The sequence below is a fragment of the Onychomys torridus genome, chromosome 7 (assembly GCF_903995425.1).
Source record: "Onychomys torridus chromosome 7, mOncTor1.1, whole genome shotgun sequence".
In the NCBI taxonomy this organism is placed as follows: domain Eukaryota; kingdom Metazoa; phylum Chordata; class Mammalia; order Rodentia; family Cricetidae; genus Onychomys; species Onychomys torridus.
In genome coordinates this window covers 97,008,400-97,030,720 of record NC_050449.1, presented here as the reverse complement: position 1 = coordinate 97,030,720, position 22,321 = coordinate 97,008,400, and the positions used below count along the sequence as shown (strand labels likewise).

At 42.4% G+C, this 22,321-nt stretch overlaps 1 protein-coding gene across 3 annotated transcripts in view; it reads left to right on the top strand.

Annotated features, from left to right (window-relative positions):
• Positions 1 to 20,602, top strand: part of Dnajc13 (DnaJ heat shock protein family (Hsp40) member C13) — a 116,013-nt gene extending 95,411 nt beyond the window's left edge. For 2 of the 3 annotated variants that reach the window (XM_036192185.1, XM_036192184.1), the window contains 11 exons: positions 355 to 454; positions 2,755 to 2,829; positions 3,172 to 3,284; positions 6,283 to 6,452; positions 6,572 to 6,614; positions 7,011 to 7,184; positions 8,044 to 8,223; positions 8,470 to 8,610; positions 10,704 to 10,847; positions 15,050 to 15,149; positions 19,741 to 20,602. In XM_036192185.1, coding sequence (XP_036048078.1) covers positions 355 to 454; positions 2,755 to 2,829; positions 3,172 to 3,284; positions 6,283 to 6,452; positions 6,572 to 6,614; positions 7,011 to 7,184; positions 8,044 to 8,223; positions 8,470 to 8,610; positions 10,704 to 10,847; positions 15,050 to 15,149; positions 19,741 to 19,847 — 1,347 coding nt within the window. In that variant the 3' untranslated portion in view covers positions 19,848 to 20,602. Of the gene's footprint in view, positions 1 to 354; positions 455 to 2,754; positions 2,830 to 3,171; positions 3,285 to 6,282; positions 6,453 to 6,571; positions 6,615 to 7,010; positions 7,185 to 8,043; positions 8,224 to 8,469; positions 8,611 to 10,703; positions 10,848 to 15,049; positions 15,150 to 18,761; positions 18,871 to 19,740 lie in introns of all 3 variants that reach the window. The other variant, XR_004945409.1, reaches the window with a different exon arrangement.
• Positions 20,603 to 22,321: the final 1,719 nt, after the last annotated feature.

Below are 22,321 nucleotides of genomic sequence, written 5' to 3'. Positions count from 1 at the left end.
TTGCTATATACAACAATGGCTAGACTTGAAGCAGCTTTTCTTTGAAAGAAAAATGCACCAATTTGCAGTCTGTTGTGTTAGCTGCTAAGGACATTTACTTCTCCTAAAGCAAGAGAGAGCCATGGACCAGTCCTCCCTAAACACCTGCCCCCCATCAGTGACCACAGTTCTGGAAGGAATTCTATGTCAGACAGAAAGTTTCTCAAACAATCAAATTAATAATAGCCCATCTTTTGAAATTAAACTCTTCTAAAAATTGTTTTGTCCTCCAAAAATTTTTGTCACTTTTATAAAACCATCACTTCATTTAATTTAGGATCAAAATTATTTAATACCCTGTTGATTAATTTTCAGGTTGTGAATATAGTGACATCCAACCAAGACTGTGTCAATAATATTGCAGAATCCATGGTTTTGTCCAATTTGTTGGCTCTTCTACATTCATTGCCATCAAGTAGGTATATGCACAGATGGAATTTTGGAAACCACAGCATAATAGCTCATAAGGGACAGCAGATCACAGTTGATAGAAAAGTTGAGGTGTGTTATTCATATTGAGTTTTAGAATATTTAAAGTAGTACTCACCATATTAGATTTGTTTTTCTAATTTTTTTTGTATAAATGAATGAAATTATGTTGTCTCCCATATAAAAGTAGAAAGTTGGGGAGTGAGAGAATTCTAAAACCAAAGGAAAATACCTGGAAATGTCAGTTTTTGAGCATAGTCTTGGTATGAGTAACTAAAATGCACTGGCATTCCATGATGTATTATAATTAAAAGATCTTGAAGCCGGGCGGTGGTGGCGCATGCCTGTAATCCCAGCACTCGGGAGGCAGAGGCAGTGGATCCCCGTGAGTTCCAGGACAGGTTCCAAAGCTACAGAGAAACCCTGTCTGGGGGCGGGGGGGGGGGGGGGGGCGGATCTTGAGTACTATGACTTGGGTATTCTATCTTGGATACTATGCTTATGGTAGTTGTGATTGCACTTAGTCCTGTGCCCTTTATCTTTTACTGATTTGATACCTATAGTGATACTACCACCAAATGGCAGCCTGATTCTGAATACAGCCTGTGGTGATGCAGGTTCTTTGAAAGCAATACAGTTGTCCACTGTAATAGGTGGTCATTGTACTGCTTTTTGCCTTAAGATTATTTTGTCATTGAGGTTTTGGCCAGTTGTAGTATAGCTTCAATCACAAAACAAATTACTAGTCAGCTTCACTAACTTCTGAGTGTTGCATGGATCTTAATTCTACCTCTCTTCAGTCTTGAAAGTAGGGCCCCCTTTACTTCTTTTATTGTTTGTTGTTCCTTCATATCTAATTAAGTAGAGTTGCCTTTTTCTTGAATAGTGTTTTCTTTTGAATAATTAACAAACTTGGAATAGCTATTTAAAATAGCAGCACTCAGGAATCAGAAGCAGATGGATCTCTGTGAGTTCCAAGCCATCCAGGGTCACATTGTCAAATCCTGTCTTAAAAAAAAAAAAAAAAAAAAAAAGAAAAAGAAAACAATAAAATGGCAGCCCTAAGAAGCCATTTGTAGATTATTGTTGTCAGAGCTACAAGCTTAGGTGGCTTTTCCTTTTCTTTTTCAAGCTTCGTAAGACTTTGTGCAAAACCAAACTGGTTAGTAAAGTAAAACATGACATAAATTGTAGTTTCAAAATGTAAATTTAGGAGCTAGAGATGTGGCTCAGCAGTTCAGAGCGCTGGCTGCTATTGCAGAGTACCCAGGTTCAGATCCCAGCACTCACATGGCAGTTCACAACTCACAACTCCAGTTTCAGATGCTCTCTTCTGACCTCTGGGCACCGGGCACAAATGTAGTACACAGGTATCCTTGTAGGCAAAACGTTAATACACATAAATAATCTTTAAAAAGATAAAGTATCAATTTATTACTGCTTCACTTATATAGTATAGCCAACACTTTCCTCACCCACCCATCCCCCCACCCCCAGACAGGGTTTCTCTGTATAGCTTTGCACCTTTCCTGGAACTCACTCTGTAGACCAGGCTGGCTTTAAACTCACAGAGATCCACCTGCCTCTGCCTCCTGAGTGCTGGGATTAAAGGCGTGTGCCACCACTGCCCGGCTCAACACTTTACTCTTACAAGTAAAATAGTAACGTTTATTTTCATCGACTCTTATTTTCTAAGGAGCACTGTTATTATCGTTTTAGTCTCAGCCCAGTGCTTGTCAGCCTCTCTCCTCTCTGTCAACTCTTCATTCCTTTAGCCTCTTGTCTGTCATTCCCACTTGGCTCTGAAGGAGCAAAGTGTGTTAGTTCAGTGTACTTAGATAGCATGCAGTGTGGCTGAGGAGAAAAAAAGTCTGTGACTGGGGAGTGCAACACCAATTTACAGATGTTCTTCTTCCTGGTTCCCTAAGTCGGTAACAACAGGTTGAGATCTAGTAAGGTGTCCTCTGGATTTTAGGAAGTGATGATTTGGGTCATGAAGGAAACAGTGAGGTAGAAAGGTAGTATATAGCATAGTGGTCATGAATGTGGACTTCAGAGGGAAACAGACATGAGTAGGAAAACCAACTATACCACTAACTCTCTATGAGACCTTAGGCTGGATATGCCAGGCCTCAGCTTCAGCACAGCACAGCCATAGCAGTACCTGTCTTGCTGGTTATCATGAGGGTGGAATGTGATACACTATAAGACATCTGGCTAAGAGTCTGGCACATGGTGGTGCCCTGTAAATGGAAGCCAAGGGTTGATATGTCTTTTGCTCTACAGGCCGTCAGCTTGTTCTGGAGACTCTCTATGCTTTGGCATCAAATACAAAGATAATCAAAGAAGCCATGGCAAAGGGTAATGTACACAACTCTTTCTCATCCATCCAGCTCAGTGTGCTGTCGTTCACCTTGAGCTGCTTTACAATCTGGTGATGTAGAGTTCTAAAACTCAAAACACCTAGCCAGGTGTTGTGGTGGCCCTATTCCCAGCTACACAAGGCTGAGACAAGAGGATTGTTTGAGGCAAGGACTTTGGCTCAAACAAAATAGTGAGATTTCATCATTGAAAGACAGAGAAAGAGAGAGAGATCAAAAGTATAAGGTATAGTGAGTTGAAATTAGGTGGAAAGTGAATAGAAACTGCTGAGAAAAGTCACTTTCTGTACATAAGCACTGACTATTTTCCTTTCTTTCATAGGAGCTTTGATTTATTTATTGGATATGTTCTGCAATTCAACACATCCACAGGTTCGATCCCAGACAGCAGAACTTTTTGCTAAAATGACAGCAGATAAATTAATAGGTCCAAAGGTGAGTAAAAATATCAGCTACTCTGGTAGCTATTTCATGACATTTGATTTTATGTTTATTTGGGATTGCAAGGACAGGAAGTGCTTTTCTGTGGAAGCTGAGGTTGTTGCTCTATGTCCAGGAAGCCTGTGCTGAAACTCAGAAGGCTCAAGAGAGTGGAGCAGGGTGATTGCTGCTTATTTCTCTTGAAGAGAGATGGCAGTCTTGGGGAGATGGCTCATGGGTAAGAGCACCAGCTGTGCAAACAAAAAGACCTGCATTTGAATCCCCAACACCATGTTAAAAACAAGGGCATAGCTTTGTGTGCCTGTAAACCCGGCAAGGGGAGCAGGGGAGGAGCAACTTGTCCCTTGTAATAAGAAAGCAGCCTGGAAGCAGCACTGTTGCAGTGGAGGGTTGGTGTACAACAGGTGGCAGCCTTGGCCTGCCCTGAACAGCTGAGGAGCATAGGCATGGCACTGGAGGGTTAGGAGAACGTCTGCTCTGCATAAATCTTTAGTCACGTGTGCACACAGGCCAGGGGTCAAGTTAAATTCTTAGCACTGGAAAGGCTCTAACTTCAAACTACTGCTTACAAATGAAAAGATGGGCCATTCATCCCACTGCTGAAAAGATCAGCACTCTGAGACATTTTAGGTAAAGTACTATTGTGTACAGCGGGACCAATAACTTAATATGCTCCTGGTAGACTAGATTACAGAAACAGTATGGAAAAGACTTGGTAGGTCAAGATTATCTAAGTAAAATTAAAGTTTGCTTTTGTATCAGTTTAATAGCATAAATCTACTTAAATCTGATACCTTGGAAACTCATCTGCGTGATCAGTAGATGGTTTCTACAGTCTTATAAATAGAGCTACAAGGGTTGGGAATTTAGCTTAGTAGTTCGGTCCTCAGCTGTGGAAAAAAAATAAAAAAATAAAAAATAAATAGAGCTACTAAAAGTGTCTGCCAGTGGGTGTGTAGTTCAATGCTGGGGTGCTTGCCCAGCAGATACAAGGCCCTGGGTGTGATCTCCCAGCACTACAGGAAGAGAGTGGCGTAAGGTTTGCTTACAAAGAAGCCATTCTTCCAAATTCATGACAACATTGCAGTTTTGCCTTTAAGCTGTGAGATATTTTAAAATACGAGATAAATTATTGTTTTTTTTTTAAAGAACAGATTCTAGACTATAATAAAGCAGTTTTCAACCTATCAGCCATTTGTGCCCTAAAATTCATATAGAACGCCGCCAAGGTTATATGCTGATTAATAGTGAAAAGGACTAGACTGGGGTTCTAACTAAACGTCTTTCAGAAGATGGTTTTGTTCAAACTTTGAAAAGCACAAGTGATGGGAAAGCTAACAGGCTGAGTGGCCTGAGGTGGCGTGTGGCAGTGTGGCTTGAGAGCCAAACTCTTGCTTTTTGTTCTCGGTCCTGGGCTGTAGACTTAGTTTATGACACAGTGTAACTTGTCTCTAGACCTAAATGTCTTCAGGTTCACAGAGAAGAAGTTAGAAAATTTTAAGTCCTACTTTAGTTTCCAGTGCTTCTTAGGATGTGTTTTCTGAGCCTTGAGAATGTGCTGTTGTGTGGTGGGGCACAGGGGACCACTATGGGAAGAGAATGGTTCTTGCCCTCAGGAAGCTGATGGCCAGGAAGAGCAGTGAACTCAGCGACTTTCTAGAACATGTTTCCCAGCTTTGTTCTCTGTAGAAGGGAATAGTTTTGTGGCATGATGTCTCTGCACACTAGAGTACAAGCAGAAGGAAGCCTAAGCCTGGGAGTGTCTTGTTCACTGCATTTAGCAATATTATTTACTGGATAGGAAATACCTCCTGTGGGGACCTCAGCGCCATTGCTTCCTTCACTCTTAAGATAGTTGGCTGACCATGAGTGGGCTGGTATAAGCCATTCTGTGAGGGTCCTGGTGTGTAACTGTCATGGCTTTAGTTCATTGGCTGTTAGAAGTTGAAGCTAAATCTGTGACCAGTAGTTGTATGGAGCTTTTGGCATTTGTGTGTGCATATATGTGTGTAGTGTGTGTCTGTGTACTGACTTCATGTATAGGTCATAGAGTAAAGCATCTCTGTGTGTCAGGAGCCAAGAAAGTACCTAGCAAGTGGAGTTTCCACAGACAAGATTTGAGCAGTTTGACATGAATGGAAAAAGTGTCTTCCCAGCCTTCATTTTCCTTTTGCCCTTGAGCCTTCCTTCCCCTAATTTTCATTTATATTATGCACTGGATCTTCGTTTGTGTGTCTGTGTTTTGCGGGTGGTATTTGTGCTACCGAACCCAGAGCTTCCTCTGTCCCTGAGCTGACCTCAGCCCCCTGTGTTTCAAAGCTACCATGAAAGTCCTTTTTAGACAAACACAGTGTGCCACAAAATACAATGGAGCAAAATAAATGCACTAGAGACTACTTGTAGGACATAAAAATGCAATGTGAAAAAAGTTAGTTTGTGGGAGTATAGAGGCAGAGAGACGGGAACAGGCCAGCTAAGGGTTTTATTGAACATGCACGAACCTGTACAAAGTGTTGGAAACTTCATGTGAGGGCTTCTGAATTTTTTTCTTGGTAGGATATGTTGGTTGGTCAGTTGGTCTGTTGGTTGGTCAGTCGGTCTTTCCACTTTGAGACAGTATATCACTGTAGTCCAGGCTGGCCTGGAACCCCCTTCATAGCCTAAGCTGCCTTGAACTCATGTCAGTCCTCTGGCCTCAGCCTCGGGATTGCTGGAACGTCAGGCATGAGGTTCCACACCTAACTTGAGTTTTCTCGGGTTTCTTCAATGTAGGGAACAGAGAACTAACTGGCAGGTCACAGACTTGTAAGGTTACTTTTTCATTAGTTCAGATTTGTCTCTTCTCCCTCTCCAGGTCTTTTAGAGAACTGTTGTTATATTTCACCCACAGCACTGATTGCACTGCTGCTCTGTGTCTTAGGAAACTTGGAAGAACAAGTCAAATAATGAGATGTTTCCAGTGGCCCTTAAAACTCTGACCTTCCTCCCCTAGGTTCGAATTACATTAATGAAATTTCTGCCCAGTGTGTTCATGGATGCCATGAGAGACAACCCCGAGGCTGCTGTGCATATATTTGAGGGAACTCATGAAAACCCAGAGCTGATCTGGAATGACAGCTCCAGAGATAAGGTGTCTACAACTGTGAGAGAGATGATGCTGGAGTAAGTGAAGATGGAGTCCCGGGTGGGTGTGGTCCTGCCTGCCCATCCCTCTCCAACACTTGTTCTGAAGGCTAATTTGACTAAAGTTCATTGTTCTTACCTCTCCCTCCTCCCCCAAGGCACTTTAAAAACCAACGGGACAACCCTGATGTGAATTGGAAGGTAAACTACACTTTTTATTTTACAGGTTTTTGTTTTGTATTTTTGTTGTTGTTGTTGTATTTTAATTTCTGTTGAGTCAGTGTGTCGTCCCGTAGCAGTTGATTACTCTGTTCTTAAGACATGTGGGTATGTCCATGGGAACTAGGCTTCAAACAGATGTCAAAGTTGGAATACTTACACTAGAACCAAATGATGACAATGACATCTTTTACAGGTTCCCTTAAGAGGAAATCTCAATTATTATAATTTTATTGTGTCTAAAACAGTTGTTACTAATGGCTATCTTTGTAGTAGTTTATTGTGTGCAGACTTCATTATCAGTCTTACATTTCCCACTTTGCAAAGGAATGATAATGTAAAATGACTCACCCATGATTCCTTTCCCTCTCTTTAAAGTTGCCTGAAGATTTTGCTGTGGTATTTGGAGAAGCAGAGGGTGAACTCGCTGTTGGAGGAGTTTTCTTGAGAATCTTCATAGCACAGCCAGCTTGGGTGCTGAGAAAACCCAGAGAATTTCTTATTGCACTGTTAGAAAAATTAACTGAGCTCCTGGAGAAGAACAACCCACATGTAAGCCTCAGTCATCAATGAAACACTGAGTTTGCTGAATATACCAGTTACATTCCCCTCAAAACCTCATCCTTGTTGACCAGGGAAAATGGGTTGCTTCTTGGATAACAAGTCCAGGGCTGGGGGTCTGTAGTGGTAGAGTGCTTACCTAGCATGTTTGATCTCCAGCACTGCATGAAAACAAAATCTCAGAATAGCAGCTACATTTGAATTCAAATGTACATGTTGTGTGTGTGTGGTGATATGAAGGATGTGTCTTTGCAAGCCATGATCTACTATAGGAAGACCATAATGATAGCCAGATCTATTAAATATAGGTTAAACATTTCTTTTCAGAAAATCAAAAGTCTTAGGTGCTCTAAAATCAGAATTCTATATTCTATTCTATATAATGTCTATGTAAATATCTAGGATCTGAAACACTTCTGAATTGAAGCATTTCAGGAAAGAGGTTGTTGGCTGTAATAGGACTTTTCATAGAACTGGGAGAAACACCAACTACTCCTGCATTCTTTTGGATTCTTGCTGCTGTCTCACAGTGGCATGTATGTGACCCTGTCTTAAATTGTTACATAGTCATTTAGGAATTATCTTTTACCTCTGCCATAAAAATAGAGTGTACCTGGCCCAGTGAGGGCTGCTTAGGATGTGATAGCACATTCTTAGGTCTTTAGGTTTGTGCCTTTTATCAAAGAAAAAGTCTAATGCTCTCTTAGGATGTAGGAATTGGATTGCGGGTATCAGCACTTGGAATTTTCAAACAACAAATGTTTTGAACAACAGTTATATTAAGGCTATTTAAGAATTTTTTCAGTGCCTTATAGTTTATTTGGTCTGGTGTTTTATTTGTTCTTCCCAGGGAGAGACTCTGGAGACACTGACGATGGCCACAGTCTGTCTCTTCAGTGCACAACCTCAGTTGGCAGATCAAGTCCCACCATTGGGCCATCTTCCCAAAGTTATCCAGGCGATGAATCACAGAAACAATGCCATTCCTAAGAGTGCTATTCGGGTTATCCACGCCCTGTCTGACAATGAGGTATTAATGAATCCACTCAGGAGCTTAGAGCTCCAGAGTGGATCTGTGGCCCCTTGACCACACTTCAGAGTGGTAGGCCCCATATACTGTGTGCCTCTTTCTATCTGTTTCAGTGATTAATAGAGGTGGAAGTTATTCCTTCCTAACCAGAAAAGTGTGTTTTCAATTGCATCTTGTTACTATGGAACTTACCTTGCCGTGTATAACATTCTACTCTACAAGAATCCTTGTCTTTTGGACTCTTAGCTGTGTGTTCGAGCCATGGCATCTTTGGAGACCATTGGTCCCCTGATGAATGGAATGAAAAAGCGAGCAGATACTGTTGGTCTGGCCTGTGAAGCAATTAATCGAATGTTCCAGAAGGAGCAGAATGAATTAGTGGCACAGGTAAGTGACTGTCTGTGAGCATTGTTTCAGGAATTACCAGACATATACTCTGTGATTGAGCCCTTAGGACTTTGTAAATACTGTTTTACAGTTGGACACACAGAAAAGTTAGTGTCTCACCAACTTTTCTTGCCTTTTTTTTTTTTTTTTTTTTTTTTTTGCATTCATCCTTAGCTTTTTGTTGTTGTTGTTGTTGTTTGTTTTTTTGTTTTTCGAGACAGGGTTTCTCTGTAGCTTTGGAGCCTGTCCTGGACTAACTCTGTAGACCAGGCTGGCCTCGAACTCACAGAGACCCGCCTGCCTCTGTCTCCAGAGTGCTGGGATTACAGGTGTGTGCCATCACCGTCCAGCTGTCCCTAGCTTCTTTATAAAAATGATTTCATCGAACTCTTCGGGTCCTGTTCATTCATTCCTTGTTTCGTTAGAATCAGGTTGAGATTTGTATTGTTTTCACAGAGACCACTCATCTAGTAGAAATCAGACTTGGTAGATACCAGTGTACACAGACACTGAGGGGAAAAGGTAAACTTTCTTGTTCTGGATACAAATACCACGTAGCTTCACCTGGGTGGCCTTTACACTCCTGTGAGCAGAGAAGGGTAATTAGTTAGCAGAGGTCACGGCTGGAAAGTTTTTCAGTTTGTGTGTCTATTGCACTGTGGTGAGTGCAGCTGATAGTGTACCACATATAAGAATAAATTTAAATGTCCTTTTCACAAAAGATACTTGAAGCCATAATTTTGCTAATTAGCTTGATATTTTACATTGTCTTAGTTAGGATTTCTGTTGCCATGTTACATTGTCTTAGTTAGGACTTCTGTTGCCATGAAGAGACACGATGATCACAGCAACTGTTATAAAGGAAAACCTTTAATTGGGGCTATCTTACCAATCAGGGGTTTAATCATGGTGGGTGGCATGCAGGCAGACATGATGCTGGGGAAGGAGCTAAGAGTTCTACATCTTGATCCGCAGGCAACAGGAAGTAAACTGTTTCACACTGGGTGTAGCTTGAGCATAGGAGACTTCAAAGCCCACCCCAGTGGTGACACACTTCCTCCAAAAGGCCACACCTACTCCAACAAAGCCACACCTCCTAATAATGCCACTCACATTTTCTTTCAAGCCTTGAACAAACATACCATCACATCATTTTGTATCCCATAAAAAAATATAAAAACAAAAAGTAATAAAAAACTCAGTTACCTTTTGTCTTCAGAGCTTTTGGTGGCAAACCCTGACAGATGAAAAGTGACATCTGCTGTCTTTAAACTGAAGACAAACCTCTACATCTGTACCTGGGCATCTGCCTCTTCTTCACTCTCCCTTCAGCTTCTCCTCAAGCCAGCCTTCCACCTTCAGTAAACAGGCAGAGGTACAAAGTGGGCATAGAGGAGGTTGTGAATCGGAGCTGACTAGTGTAAGCTAGTCTACTATGGATGGCTCTGGGTCCCAGGCCTGCCAGCTGACTTCTCATAGGAAGTGACTCTAAGGTCAGCATCATCTCACTGGGTTGTTAGGAGGAAAGGGTGTACACACCTCATCATTACTTCCACCTTGCCGAATTCTGTGAAATGATACCATGTTGTTATTTAGTTCTCTCAGACTGCTAACTAGATGATGACTGCAGAGAGTGGTGTTGTGGGAAGATACAAAAGGTAGCAAAGTCCTTCAAGCTGCTGTGTATTGGAGGGACACCATTAGCGGAGGCACCCCTGCTGCAGTGGCTCAAAGCTTGGTTCTGTCCCTCCTGGGTCCAGTTTCAGGTTCCTTTATACCCAGCTCTGTGGTGTACACTGGTTTCTTTCCCCTGGGTGCACTATGTTCTTATCTGAAATAATAATTTTGCCTTCATTCATTGTGAGAAAAATTACATAATTGCTGTATAGCATTTAGAACGGTTGGTAGAACTGAATAAAAAATAACTTTATATAAGAATGCTGTTTCTGTTTGATACTAAAATAATAATCTGCATTGAAATGCTAAGAACAGATTGTCTTACTTACTGTAGATATTATGATCCTTGTGGTGAAATTCAGTAGTTGGTAGACATTTTCTTCATTGTGTTCATATAAGTGCTTGCTTCATTCCAGGCTCTGAAAGCAGAGTTGGTCCCATACCTCTTAAAGTTGCTTGAAGGCATAGGCCTTGAAAACATAGACAGTCCTGCCGCCACTAAGGCCCAGATTGTTAAAGCTCTCAAGGCAATGACTCGAAGTCTGCAGTATGGAGAACAGGTGAGTCTGTGAGAAGCACCTTTGTGTTCCTGACTAAGAAGGCTGTTCAGAGACAGGGTCTTGGCAGTGGGTGAGTTCACTCACAGGTGTGGTCAGTGCATTTCTGCATAACTGCTTCACAGCTGCAGACAAAGCACAGACTTGTGCCCGACAGGCATGCAGGGAGATTCTTTTTTCTGCATAGTGAAAGTATGTTCTGTATTTCAAGAAGAAAACCAGTAAAATTCTTAGTGTGGAGGAATTTGAAACACTTAGTATAGAATTAGGTGCCATTGAAAAGATCTGAATGTCATTTTAAATCTCTTTATTAGTGCTTGAAAAGTACTAGTTTCTTTTCCCTTTCAGAGTGGCTGTGTGTTAATGTGTTTCAGCTGCACATATGCTGATTTCAGGCCTCTTAAGGAATTGATTTTTCATCTTAGCTCTTAACTTATTTCATTTTAACAAGGTATGTGTGTGTGTGCATGTGTATGCATATGCATGCATGCGTAAGTACATACATGACAGAACTCACATGTGGAGGTCAGAGGACAATTTGCAGGAGTCTGTTCTCTATACACTGTGTAGGTCCTGAAGATTGAATTCAGGTTGTCAGGCTCAGCAGAAGGCACCTTACCCACCGAGCATCTCTCCAGCCCCTCTGATTTTGTTGCTTCTGAGCCTTTGTTTTCTTTCTTGAAGTGAAGTCTGCATAGTGTGTCAGTTTCTTTTCTTGTTGCTCTGACAAACTACTCTGGCAATTTTCGGGGAAAGGGCTAACTCTGGCTCACAGTTCAAGGTGCAGCATGGCTGAGAATCAGGGTGGCTGGAACTTGAAGTAGCTGGGCACATTGCATTTCACAGTAAGGAAGCACAGAGAGATGAGTATGTGCTGCGGCTCAGTAGCCTTTTTCCACTTGGAATCCAGGATCCCACTAGGGGATGGTGCCATGCACAGTGAACAAGTCTCCCACATCAGTAAAGGCATTCAAGGCAGCTTTCCAGACATGCCCAGTAACCCATCTCCAGGTGATTCTATCAACTCATCTGGCATGTTGACAATTAACACTAGCCATTTAAACTCCATCCCTGTCAACTTCCATGCAAACACATCATTTTTTAAGCCATAATTTTCCACCACTTATCCTCAGAGACTAATGACCATGTCATTACATGAACCACACTCAGTCCAACTTTGTAAAGTCATCAACAGTGGGTTTTTTTTTTAACACTTTTAAATTCCAAAGTGCCTTATCTGTGTGTTTTTATAAAAGTAAAACCAAGGTACATGCATATAATGACATAAAAGAGAGCAATTAGGCTTAGCGAGGAATGATCAAGCCAAAGCAAGATAAAATTTCTAGCATAGTGAGTACTAAAGCCCAGCTCTGTTGTAGCCTCTGAGGCTTGTAATATGATACTCTGGGCTTCAGAGAGCTTATGTAGCCCCACCCTCTCTACCTGCAGCTTTCCCATGGATCCAGGGGCTTCCCCTGCAACTTACACTCTGCTCTCATAGCCTCTTGCAGTGGTCTCCAGAGACTCTGCAGTGACTCCCACCTAAGGACCTTGTCTAGCTTCAGGTGCTCTTGTGACCACCGTAAATCTTGTTTCTTTCATGTCTTAAAAACCAGTACTACATGGATGATGCTGCCAGGTTCTGCCCCCAGCTCAGGAGGGCCCCACCCCCAGGAACACAGCTGCATCAGCTTGTGTGTTGACCCTGAAGAAACACTTCCAGGCAGTTGATTTTGAGGAACAGGAAACCCCTTTAGTACAGGCTCTCTTCCTTTAAATGAATCTGGAACTTAACAAGATAGACTTCTAAGAGGTGGGGTTTTGCCCCAGGGTACTTTTTTCTGTTGTCCCAGTGCAGCATGGGAAAGTTGTTTTCAGTGGTACTAACCTCTCTAGCATCAGCCTGAAGGTTCTCCAGTTTTGGAGTTTCCTCTGCCATACAAATTAGTCTATTATCTTTAAACTAAACTTCACCTAAGTTCTCAGTTTATGGGCAGAATTAGGCCAGCTTCTTAGCTAAACATCACACAAATGCCCTCCGGCCCAGCTCCTGACAGAATCCTTGTTCTCCCCAAACAGCTCCAGTCAAGTGCCAACTGTACCTAATTTCTTTCAGCATTGTCTTCCAGTCTCCCACAGAACATCCCATTATGCTCTCTTTTCAGGAGTCAAGGGTTTTCTAATCCAAATTTCCAAACTCTTCCAGATTCCTCCTCCAGGCCATTTCCAAAGGCCTGATTGAGATTCACATGCTCAGATCAGATCTTCCTGCCTCAATAAGGCAATTTAGACAGTCCCCCACAGTCATCACCAAGTTATTCTGGATCGGTGATTCTCAACCTGTAAGTCACAATCATCAGAAAACACAGATTTCTGATGGTCTTAGGAACCCCCAACCATACATTTATTTTCATTGCTACTTCATTATGGTAGTTTAGCTACTGAGCAGTGTCTCAGTTCCTAAGACCATCAAAGTATGTATTTTCCAATAGTCACAACCTACAGGTTGAAAACTGCTAGTCTGGGGTTCTTCAGTTGATAATGCTAACCATCACACATAACATGGAGTTAACTATAGTGAACAATGAATTGGCCTTTCTCACCTTAGCAGCATTGTGATAATCCCACCCTGCCTAGCTCCTGAGCACATTTATTACCCCTGTGACTGGTAATGTACTCTTTATCCCATAGCGCCAACCATGCAGCCACTACTCTGTTTTTGACATACAGGTCTATCTGTTTTATGTATTTTCATTTTAGCATTGAGATTCATCCATGTTGTGGGGTATATTAAATGTTTTCAATCCTTTGTATGTTTAAATTTCCTATTGTGTGTATAGTCAGTACAGTTTTGTTTGCCCATTCATCCGTTCGGTAGAGGTTTGGGTCATTTCTGTGTGCAGATGTTCTTTTTGTGCATAAACATACTTTACTAAACTTTCCTTTAGTGAAATTAGGCTTCTATGTTTCTATGTTTTGGATGCCACTGGCTTTCTCTCAGTATTTGAATCACTTAAAGCAATGCTAAAGAAGACAAGCCACATATATAGCTAGAGAGTTCCTCTCCAGCTCCCGCCAAGCCCCAGCAGTCCCACAGCCGCTTAGACCCAACACACAGAGACTTATATTGCTTACAAACTGTATGACCATGGAAGGCTTCTTATTTTCTAGTTCTTCTATCTTAAATTAACCCATTTCTACTAATCTATATCTTGCCACGTTGCTCGTGGCTTACCGGTATTTTACATCCTGCTCCTCATGGTGGCGGCTGCCAGGGTCTCTCTCCGCCTTGCACTTCCCAGAATTCTCCTCTCTCTTTGTCCCACCTATACTTCCTACCTGGCCACTGGCCAATCAGCACTTTATTTATCAATCCGTCATCCACAGCACATGTATGTTGCTTCAGCATTAACTGGTATACCTCTGGGTGTTCTGAGCAGCAACGAGCAGAGGCTCCCTGTGTGCCACGTGTGTTCCCCTCGACTACACTGGCATTTCTAGGGATGAAATTCACCAAGTGGCCCTGACACCCACCTTCTACTCCAAAGAAGGGGGAAAGGGAACAATGCCTTCTAAAACCAGAACTCTTACATCCCCATCTCAACTCCCCATTCAGTACTGCTTTCTGCCCAGGCTGGAAGGGGATCTGCCCAGATTGTGCTGCAGGTCACACACCCAACTGTGAGTTTTCCATTTGACTCAGAGACTCCGAGATATGGCCTCCAGGTCTGCACCTAAGCAGTTCTCAGGAAATACTTCATCTAAACACGGTTGGCCTCTTCAGTTGCTGGTTTCTATACACTTTCACCTCCCATCTCAGTCTAGTACACAATGCACAGTAATTCTCTTGTATGTGTGTACTTCATAGAATGTTTGCCCGTTTTACATGTGTTACTCTGACGTTTTGACTGTTCACTTATTTTCTCATGTGTATTCTTCATGATCTCACAAGACACAGCATATCTTTTGAAAGACTGATTTAAAGGTGTAATTCCAGTTTTCAGTATCATTCCCCCAGCCCTTCCTAGCTCTGGTTCATGAGATGTCCCCAACACAGTGCCTGGGAGTCCATGTGTGATGGACACTAGTTCCTGGTCCTTTCCCAATGGCCTCTGGCTCGGAAGTTGTTTTTTCTACTTGGTTCTGTCTTCTCACAACTAGTCCCTGACATACCATGCTAAGTAGGGGTTGTTTTACTTCCCCAGGTGAATGAGATCCTCTCCCGCTCTTCAGTCTGGAGTGCCTTCAAAGACCAGAAACATGATTTGTTCATTTCTGACTCTCAAACAGCAGGATACCTCACAGGTAAGTCAGACCGTAAGATGCCTGACAGAAGCCACAGGCCCTCTTCCTGCCCTGAGCAGACTTAAGATAACATTCCTCTTATCATCTAGGCATCTGGTTACCATTTTGGGGGGTGCTGTGAGCATGTCATAAGCATTAGGCATCTGTCTTAACCTTGGACAGCGTGTGGAATGTGTTGTTGGATGTTTATGACAAAAAACATGCACTTTGCCTAGTTTTGATCCGGTATGTTAGCAGCAGGTAGGTTAGATGTGCAGTATGTCTGTGCTTAAGTGTTTAACTTGAATGTGTAAAAAGAACGTGTATCAGAAACCTGGAGGCCTTGTGCCCTTTCTGTCTAAACAGAGTGAGGCTTCAGATGGAAATAATTGTGTATAGAGTTTTTTTCTTCAAAGTTTGCAGTGTAGTTTTGCTAAGTCTCTTTTCCATGGGGAAAATATGCCAATGCTGTTACAAGTAAGACTACTGAGGGCTCAGAAAACACTACATGATGCTCAGGACATGTGTTCATTTGACACACAGCTGCATGGTAATTTAAAATCATAATTGGCTTTGGTCTGAGAAGCAGCAGCATTTAGTTGCTGTACTGAAGGCAGAGCATGACAGACACCTCTTCTGAAGATCCTCCCTGTGGATTTAGCCTTGTGAATAGGCAGCCACTCTTGGCGCCTGCCTGAAATGGTTGCATCTAAATAGATAGCAGTCCCACCTGATTTTCTAGCCAGAGCTGATGGAGATAAATAAAGAGAAAAAGGTTAACAGCAAGTGCTTCCCAGACAGATAGTAGAAGGAAAGGTGCTGTGCTTCAGGAGCCTCACATGATGCTCCCTGTTCCCCATGTACCCAGCATTCATCAGGTTCAAGTAAAAGCTCCAGGTGTCTCTGACAGCACTGCTCTAGCCAGGGATCTGTGATTAGAACAGATGGCAGTTTCTCCCAGACACCTGGAATTCCTGTGGGCCTCACCCCATCCCGAGTCCCTAGTTACTATGTTGCTCACCAGCATCTAGATTTCCTAGTGTGATACTGGAAGTGGGGAGAGGCATACAGGAAGTAGGATGCAGCTCGTCTGTGCCTTTTCCTTCACCCGTATCCCTGGGATGAATGAGGTCTCTAAGAAGCAATGTGACATGGACAGATGTCTGGACAGGCACAGCAAAGTAGCAATGGTGAGACACCTCCCTCGGAAAGGGCTGGAACTTCTGTGCAGTGCTGAAGCCTGCAAGCAGGTCTGTACTGGACAGGCTGGGCTGTGAGCCACATTTGCCTTAGATCTGCTCCATTCCTGGCACTTCATCAGACTGGAAAGTTGTCTCTTGAGATGTTAGTTACCTAGGAGGATTTTCCCATTGATTTTACTCTACTCTTGTAAAAGGAGTACCTGTGCTTCAAAGGTTCCTCTTCTGAGTTACTACCCTGCAGTTGAGGGGCGCTTCCAAACGCTTTTTGGTGTATGTTGTGTTTAATCAGAATTTAATTAAAACCCAATCTTCATAGGATACAGCCTATGCCCAGCTCTTCTCTAGTCCACAAGTGAACTAAGATGCTGTGAAAACACACACACCAAACCTTCCTCCTGACTGAAGTATTTGAGTGTGTTTAGCAATTATATGTGGATATTATTTAAGAGACAGGGAAGTAAAAGTTTTCTGAGGAGAAAGTTACTATTACTTCAAAGCAAGCTACAAATAAAGGTAGATTTTCTTCTCCCTGACTGCTGAGCAGATGTCAGTTAGTCACATGCTCAAAATCAGATGTGAAAGTCCTGAGTAGGGTTAAATAGGGCTGGTAGTTATGACAGGACCATTTCACAAGGCCTATCCTGGCATCCTGTTTGTATTCTGTGATACCTGTTTCTTTAAGTGTGCCTCTGCTGGAGTTTTCATGTGATATAGATACATCGTAGTATATCATCCTGAGCCCTGTTACTTATGCTTTTTGCTAGATTCAAGAACTGCTATATGCCAGCCAGCTCAGAGCCCTCTAAAATTCATTTTTGTGGTAGAATTTTTCAAATTATTTAGCCTAGAAAATCAGTGGGAGAATCCAACAGTTGGCAAGAGGCAGAGTGTCAATGCTTTTAGGCACTGCTATTGGGGATAAAGAACTTTCCATGACAACAAGTATGTTCCTTCAGTGGGCTTCCCTGTTCATTTCTGTCTTATTCTTCTGAAGTCTGACACACTTCAATAATGCTCCCATGTACTCTGGAACCTCTGCTCTTCCCATACTTATCCCTGGAGAATATAAGATGCTGTGCCTGGTTCTGAGATGCAGCCAGCTTTTCAGCCCAAGGAAGCCCAACACATTCTTCATAGAACCCAGAGGCATAGAAATGGTAGAGCATCGCAGACTTGCTGGATGAGACTCGGTTTCCTTTCCCTCCAGAGACAAATGATGGGAGTAGAATTAGGCTGCTTCTTTGTAAGCCCATCATTTCACAACTTTGATTCTGGATTAGAAGTTCTAAATTTTTTTTCAGTTCAGAATGTTCCTCATGTCTCTCAGTGTCTCATATCCTGTACAAGATAGTTAAGTTTATGAAGCAGGTGTATGCAGCTGTAAAGTTTTTGTTTGTATGATTGGTGATCAGCAGGTGTCACAGTGTCTGAGCACCCATCACCCTCATGAGTTTGCCCAGGATTCCCCAGTGATTTCAGTGTTGCCTGCTTTCATATGTAGCCTTCATAGATTACTACCATAACCTCCTACTTTGATAAATATGAATCAGATTAAGCCCATGTCTTAGTCTCTTTTCCTATCACCATGATAAAATACCCTGACAGAAGCAATTTAAAGGAGAAAGGGTTTATTTTAGCTGTTCGAGGCACAGTCCATAATGGTGGAAAAGTCAAAGCAGTGGGACCCTAAAGCCAGCTAGTCACACCACATCCACAGTCAACAGGGAGGTGAATGTGTGCCAGCTTATATAATCCAGGATCACATGCTGAGGGGATAGTGCTACCCACAGTGGACAGGTCTTCTACCTCAATTAACATAATTGAGACAAACCCCCCCAGACATGCTCAGAGGCTTATCTACGAAGTGCCAGCTCTAGCCATCATAGCTCACAGTCTGAGTTGTTAGGAACCACACCCCTCTGTAGTGTTTGTTTTTGCTCATCTTGGCCTACCTGGTGGTCTGTGGTAATGGTGTTTCTACCTGAAGTTGAGAGCAGTGTGGTACTTTGGCTCTGAGCTGTACTGGTGGACTGATTTGTTTGTTTGGTTGGTTGGTTGTATTTCTCCTGTGCACTCTGTGGGAGGCCTGGCTTTATGATTAGCAGAAGGTGAGAGGTGATGGTGTAAACCCCTAACACCTAAAGAAGGGAAAATACAAGTGTTAAAATTACATGGTGCCAAGTGCCCAGGCACTCTGGTTAACTTTAGTCCAGCTCATTCAGGCAGAGTCCCCCTTGGCCTCTCCAGCACATGCACAGTGTGTGACAGCATTTCCCATCCTACAGTCAGCTGCTTGGGTGAGACATGAGATGGAAGTGAATGATGGCCTCTGTCTTACATCAGCCCTGTTGCCTTAGCCTGCATCAAATTGCTCTGCTGTGTGCACTTCCTCATGACTCCCTTGCTGCTTACATTTCTTTTTCCCCCCCAGGTGTCTCTCCTTCCCTTCTAACTGGCAGCAGCCCCCTTCACCTCAGGAGTGGGCTTTAGAACCGCTCTGCCAGGCAGCTTGCTAACTTCTGTGTAGCTCTCTGAAGCAGGTAGAGAAACCTTTTGCTCAATGCATGCTGCTTGCACTGCCTTTCCCATCTTACCCTTCAGTGTATACATTTGCCATGTTCCCTCAGCAAAACACTGCCCCTGTGTAGCGCTACACCAGTTTCTCTTGCAGATGCTTGTTCCATTGTATGATGCTTCTGAGGTATATAAGCAAATGTCTGAGGCACTCAAAATCAGCTCCAGAGGCCAGAGCCATGTACTCTTAGGACTGCTGACAAGTTTCCGCATGCCACCTTTTCATGACAGACAGACTGTCGGTCACAGAACACTCGAGGCCACAACTGAAATACTAATACCTTCTTTGGAGCATTCTTCTGGCCTATGAGATGGATGTCCAGAGAGAGCCTTCCTCTGCAGAGACCTTATGTAGTGAGCAGTGTTCACTGGGTGCTGTTTATTAAAGTAGCCTTCCTTTGCACCAAGTGACAACAGGTTAACTGGCATGTTCTCAGAAGCTGCTTATGTCGAGAATCCAGTTGTTCATCACTTTGAGATGGCCTGAAAGGGGTGAGGGGATAGTATCCTGTATCTGTTTGTTCCCCCTTTTTTCCATGTAACGGCTCTTTAAGTATCCTGAAAAAAAAATTTTTTTTTTTTTTGGCAAGATTGAATTTCCCTAGTATGAAAAGAGGGGAAACACCCTGTTTCTACACAAGTGTTATTGCATGAATTTTGAAATTATTTCTAATTGTGTCATATAATAAAAGCAAGCTGTGAACTGTGTCTGTCACTGCCTATTGAGGCAGTTACCCATATAATTCTTAGAGTTTCCCAGTGCTTTGTACTGGACACTGGACACTGTGTCCGCTTGACTGATCTCCAAAGTGCCTGCTTTCCTTTCTCTCTTACAGGACCTGGAGTTGCTGGCTACCTTACTGCAGGTACATCCTCATCAGCCATGTCTAACCTTCCGCCTCCTGTAGACCATGAAGCAGGGGACCTTGGCTATCAAACTTGAAACACTCAGAGATAATAAATGCTGAAAGGCCAGTGCTGCGTCCACATTCCTCCAGCCAACATGTTGAACAGACTCCTGCTGCCTTTCTCCTGGTTTCCTGACAGTGTTATTCCTTTTTCTATAAATATATTTTTATTTAGGAAAAGAGTCAGTGATTCTGACGTATCACGTTTTGAGAAAGCACTCTGGGTCAGCCTCCATGGGTACACAAGAATTTCTTTTTCTTGATGTATGTAAGCACATTTTGTTCCTTTATATCTGTTTACAAGACTGTGAATCAAAATGACAAACTTTCTTCCTAGTTTTTATAATGTTTTTTTTTTTTTTAATTACTGTGACTGTGGTCTACAGACATTGTAGACTACAGTCTACAGTCATTGGGCTAAATCTTATCCCCAGAAAAGGGCACTTCCCTTTCCTGCACCGAATCTCCATGGCCATCTTCCTTCCATCGTCAGACATTAGATTTCTGTCCCTCCACCTGTGACCAGATCCTCAATCATTAACTCTGAGAGCTCGGTGCACATCGGTGTGTATGACAGGCTTCACCAAACTGAACGACAAGGAGCTTGTGCAAAAAAGTAAAACTGAAAATGGATGTCAAGATGTTATGTAAGAGATTAGTGTAATTGTGAAATGTTCTATACATTATCAAATATATAAAGCTTTCTATATTGAATGTACATTATATAGATCATTCATATGTGTACATAAAATTTTAAAAATAAAGGGAATTGACTGCTTTGTTAATGAGATACGTTTGTACTATAATTTTACCCTTTGAAAACTTCTTACATGTTCACTTTTGAGGAAGATGAGCAATAGGAGACAGGCTCACCCCCTCATGTTTATATGCACAGCTGTGTCCACTTTTGTTCATTCCTATCCAGAACGCAGCATGCTTATTTTTTATGTTGCAATTCACAGGTTGAGAACCACTGCTCTTTTTGCTTCCTAAAAAAATATATATGGTAGGACTCTAAATGGAATCAACAAATACTAAGGGAGACAAAACCACAACTAGGTATTTTAGGCCACCAAATAAAACCTCCAGTGCCAGGAATGGCTAAAGGGACCCCATAAAAAACTCCAAACATGACAGGCTGTTGGTTGTTCTCCACAACCTGATAGGGCCCAACACTGAAGACAACACTTATGTCATCGAACATAGAGAAGGTGCGTTGGTGGCAAACTAGAAGCTTTACCCTCACTGACTAACGTTCATGGTGCTATAGGAGAACCTGCACACTACTGGAGGAGAAAGGTAATCATCAGTATTACCCAGCTACAAACCCTGGAACCTACAACTGAGACCTGCCTACAGGCTATATCCGTAGAGTAATGGCACAAATATTACAAGAGTAACCAACCAATTCAGCTTGGGTTAAAAGCCTACCCCATGATATGGAACCCATGTCTGACACCCCTAAAGTGGCCAGGAACCTGAGACTATATAGGTCATGGTCTCTAGGGAAAACCTAATATAATATTATTATTCTCCTAAAGGAACATAGCAATAAAATGACTCCTAATGGCATACTTCTGTACTATAAATCAGTACCTCTCTCAGCCCTCATCAGAGAAGCTGCCTCTTACAGTAGATGGGAATTAACACAGAGACCCATAACTAGCCAATTTGCAGAGAGTGGGAGACTTTGGAGAAATCAGTCCTAAATGTATGTCCTTATCAAACTCTTCCCATCAAGGCTCAGGGATCTATGTGGAAGAGGAAAGAAAAGATTCTAAGAGCTAGAGGGGATGGATGACTCCAAGGAAATGGTGTCTTTAGACAGCAGGACTGATGCACATATGAACTCACAATTTTTCACAGACCTGTAAAGAATAATTCTCAACTTCATTTGGAAAAACAACCTAGGATAGCTGAAAGAATCCTGAACAGCAAAGCCACCTCTGGAGGCATCACCATCCCTGACATCAAGCTCTACTATAGAGCTATAGTAATAAAAAAATAGCTTGGTGTTGGCACAAAAAACACACATGTAGACCAATTGAATCAAATTGAAGATCTTGACATTAACCCACATACCTATGAACACCTGATTTTTGACAAAGAAGCCAAACTATACAATGGAAAAAAGAAAGCATCTTCAACAAATGGTGCTGGAATAACGACATCAACATGTAGATGATTGCAAATAGATCCATATCTATTGCCATGCACAAAACTCAAGTCCAAGTGGATCAAAGACCTCAATATAAAACCAGTTACACTGAATCTGATAGAAGAGAAGGCACAGGAGACCACTTCCTAAATATAACACCAGTAGCACAGACACTGAGAGCAACAATTAATAAATGGGACCTCCTGAAACTGAGAAGCTTCTGAAAGGCAAAGGACACAGTAAATAAGACAAAATGACAGCCTATAGAATGGGAAAAGATTTTCACCGACTCCATCTAACAGAGGGCTGATCTCTAAAATATGTAAAGAACTCAAGAATCTAGACATCAAA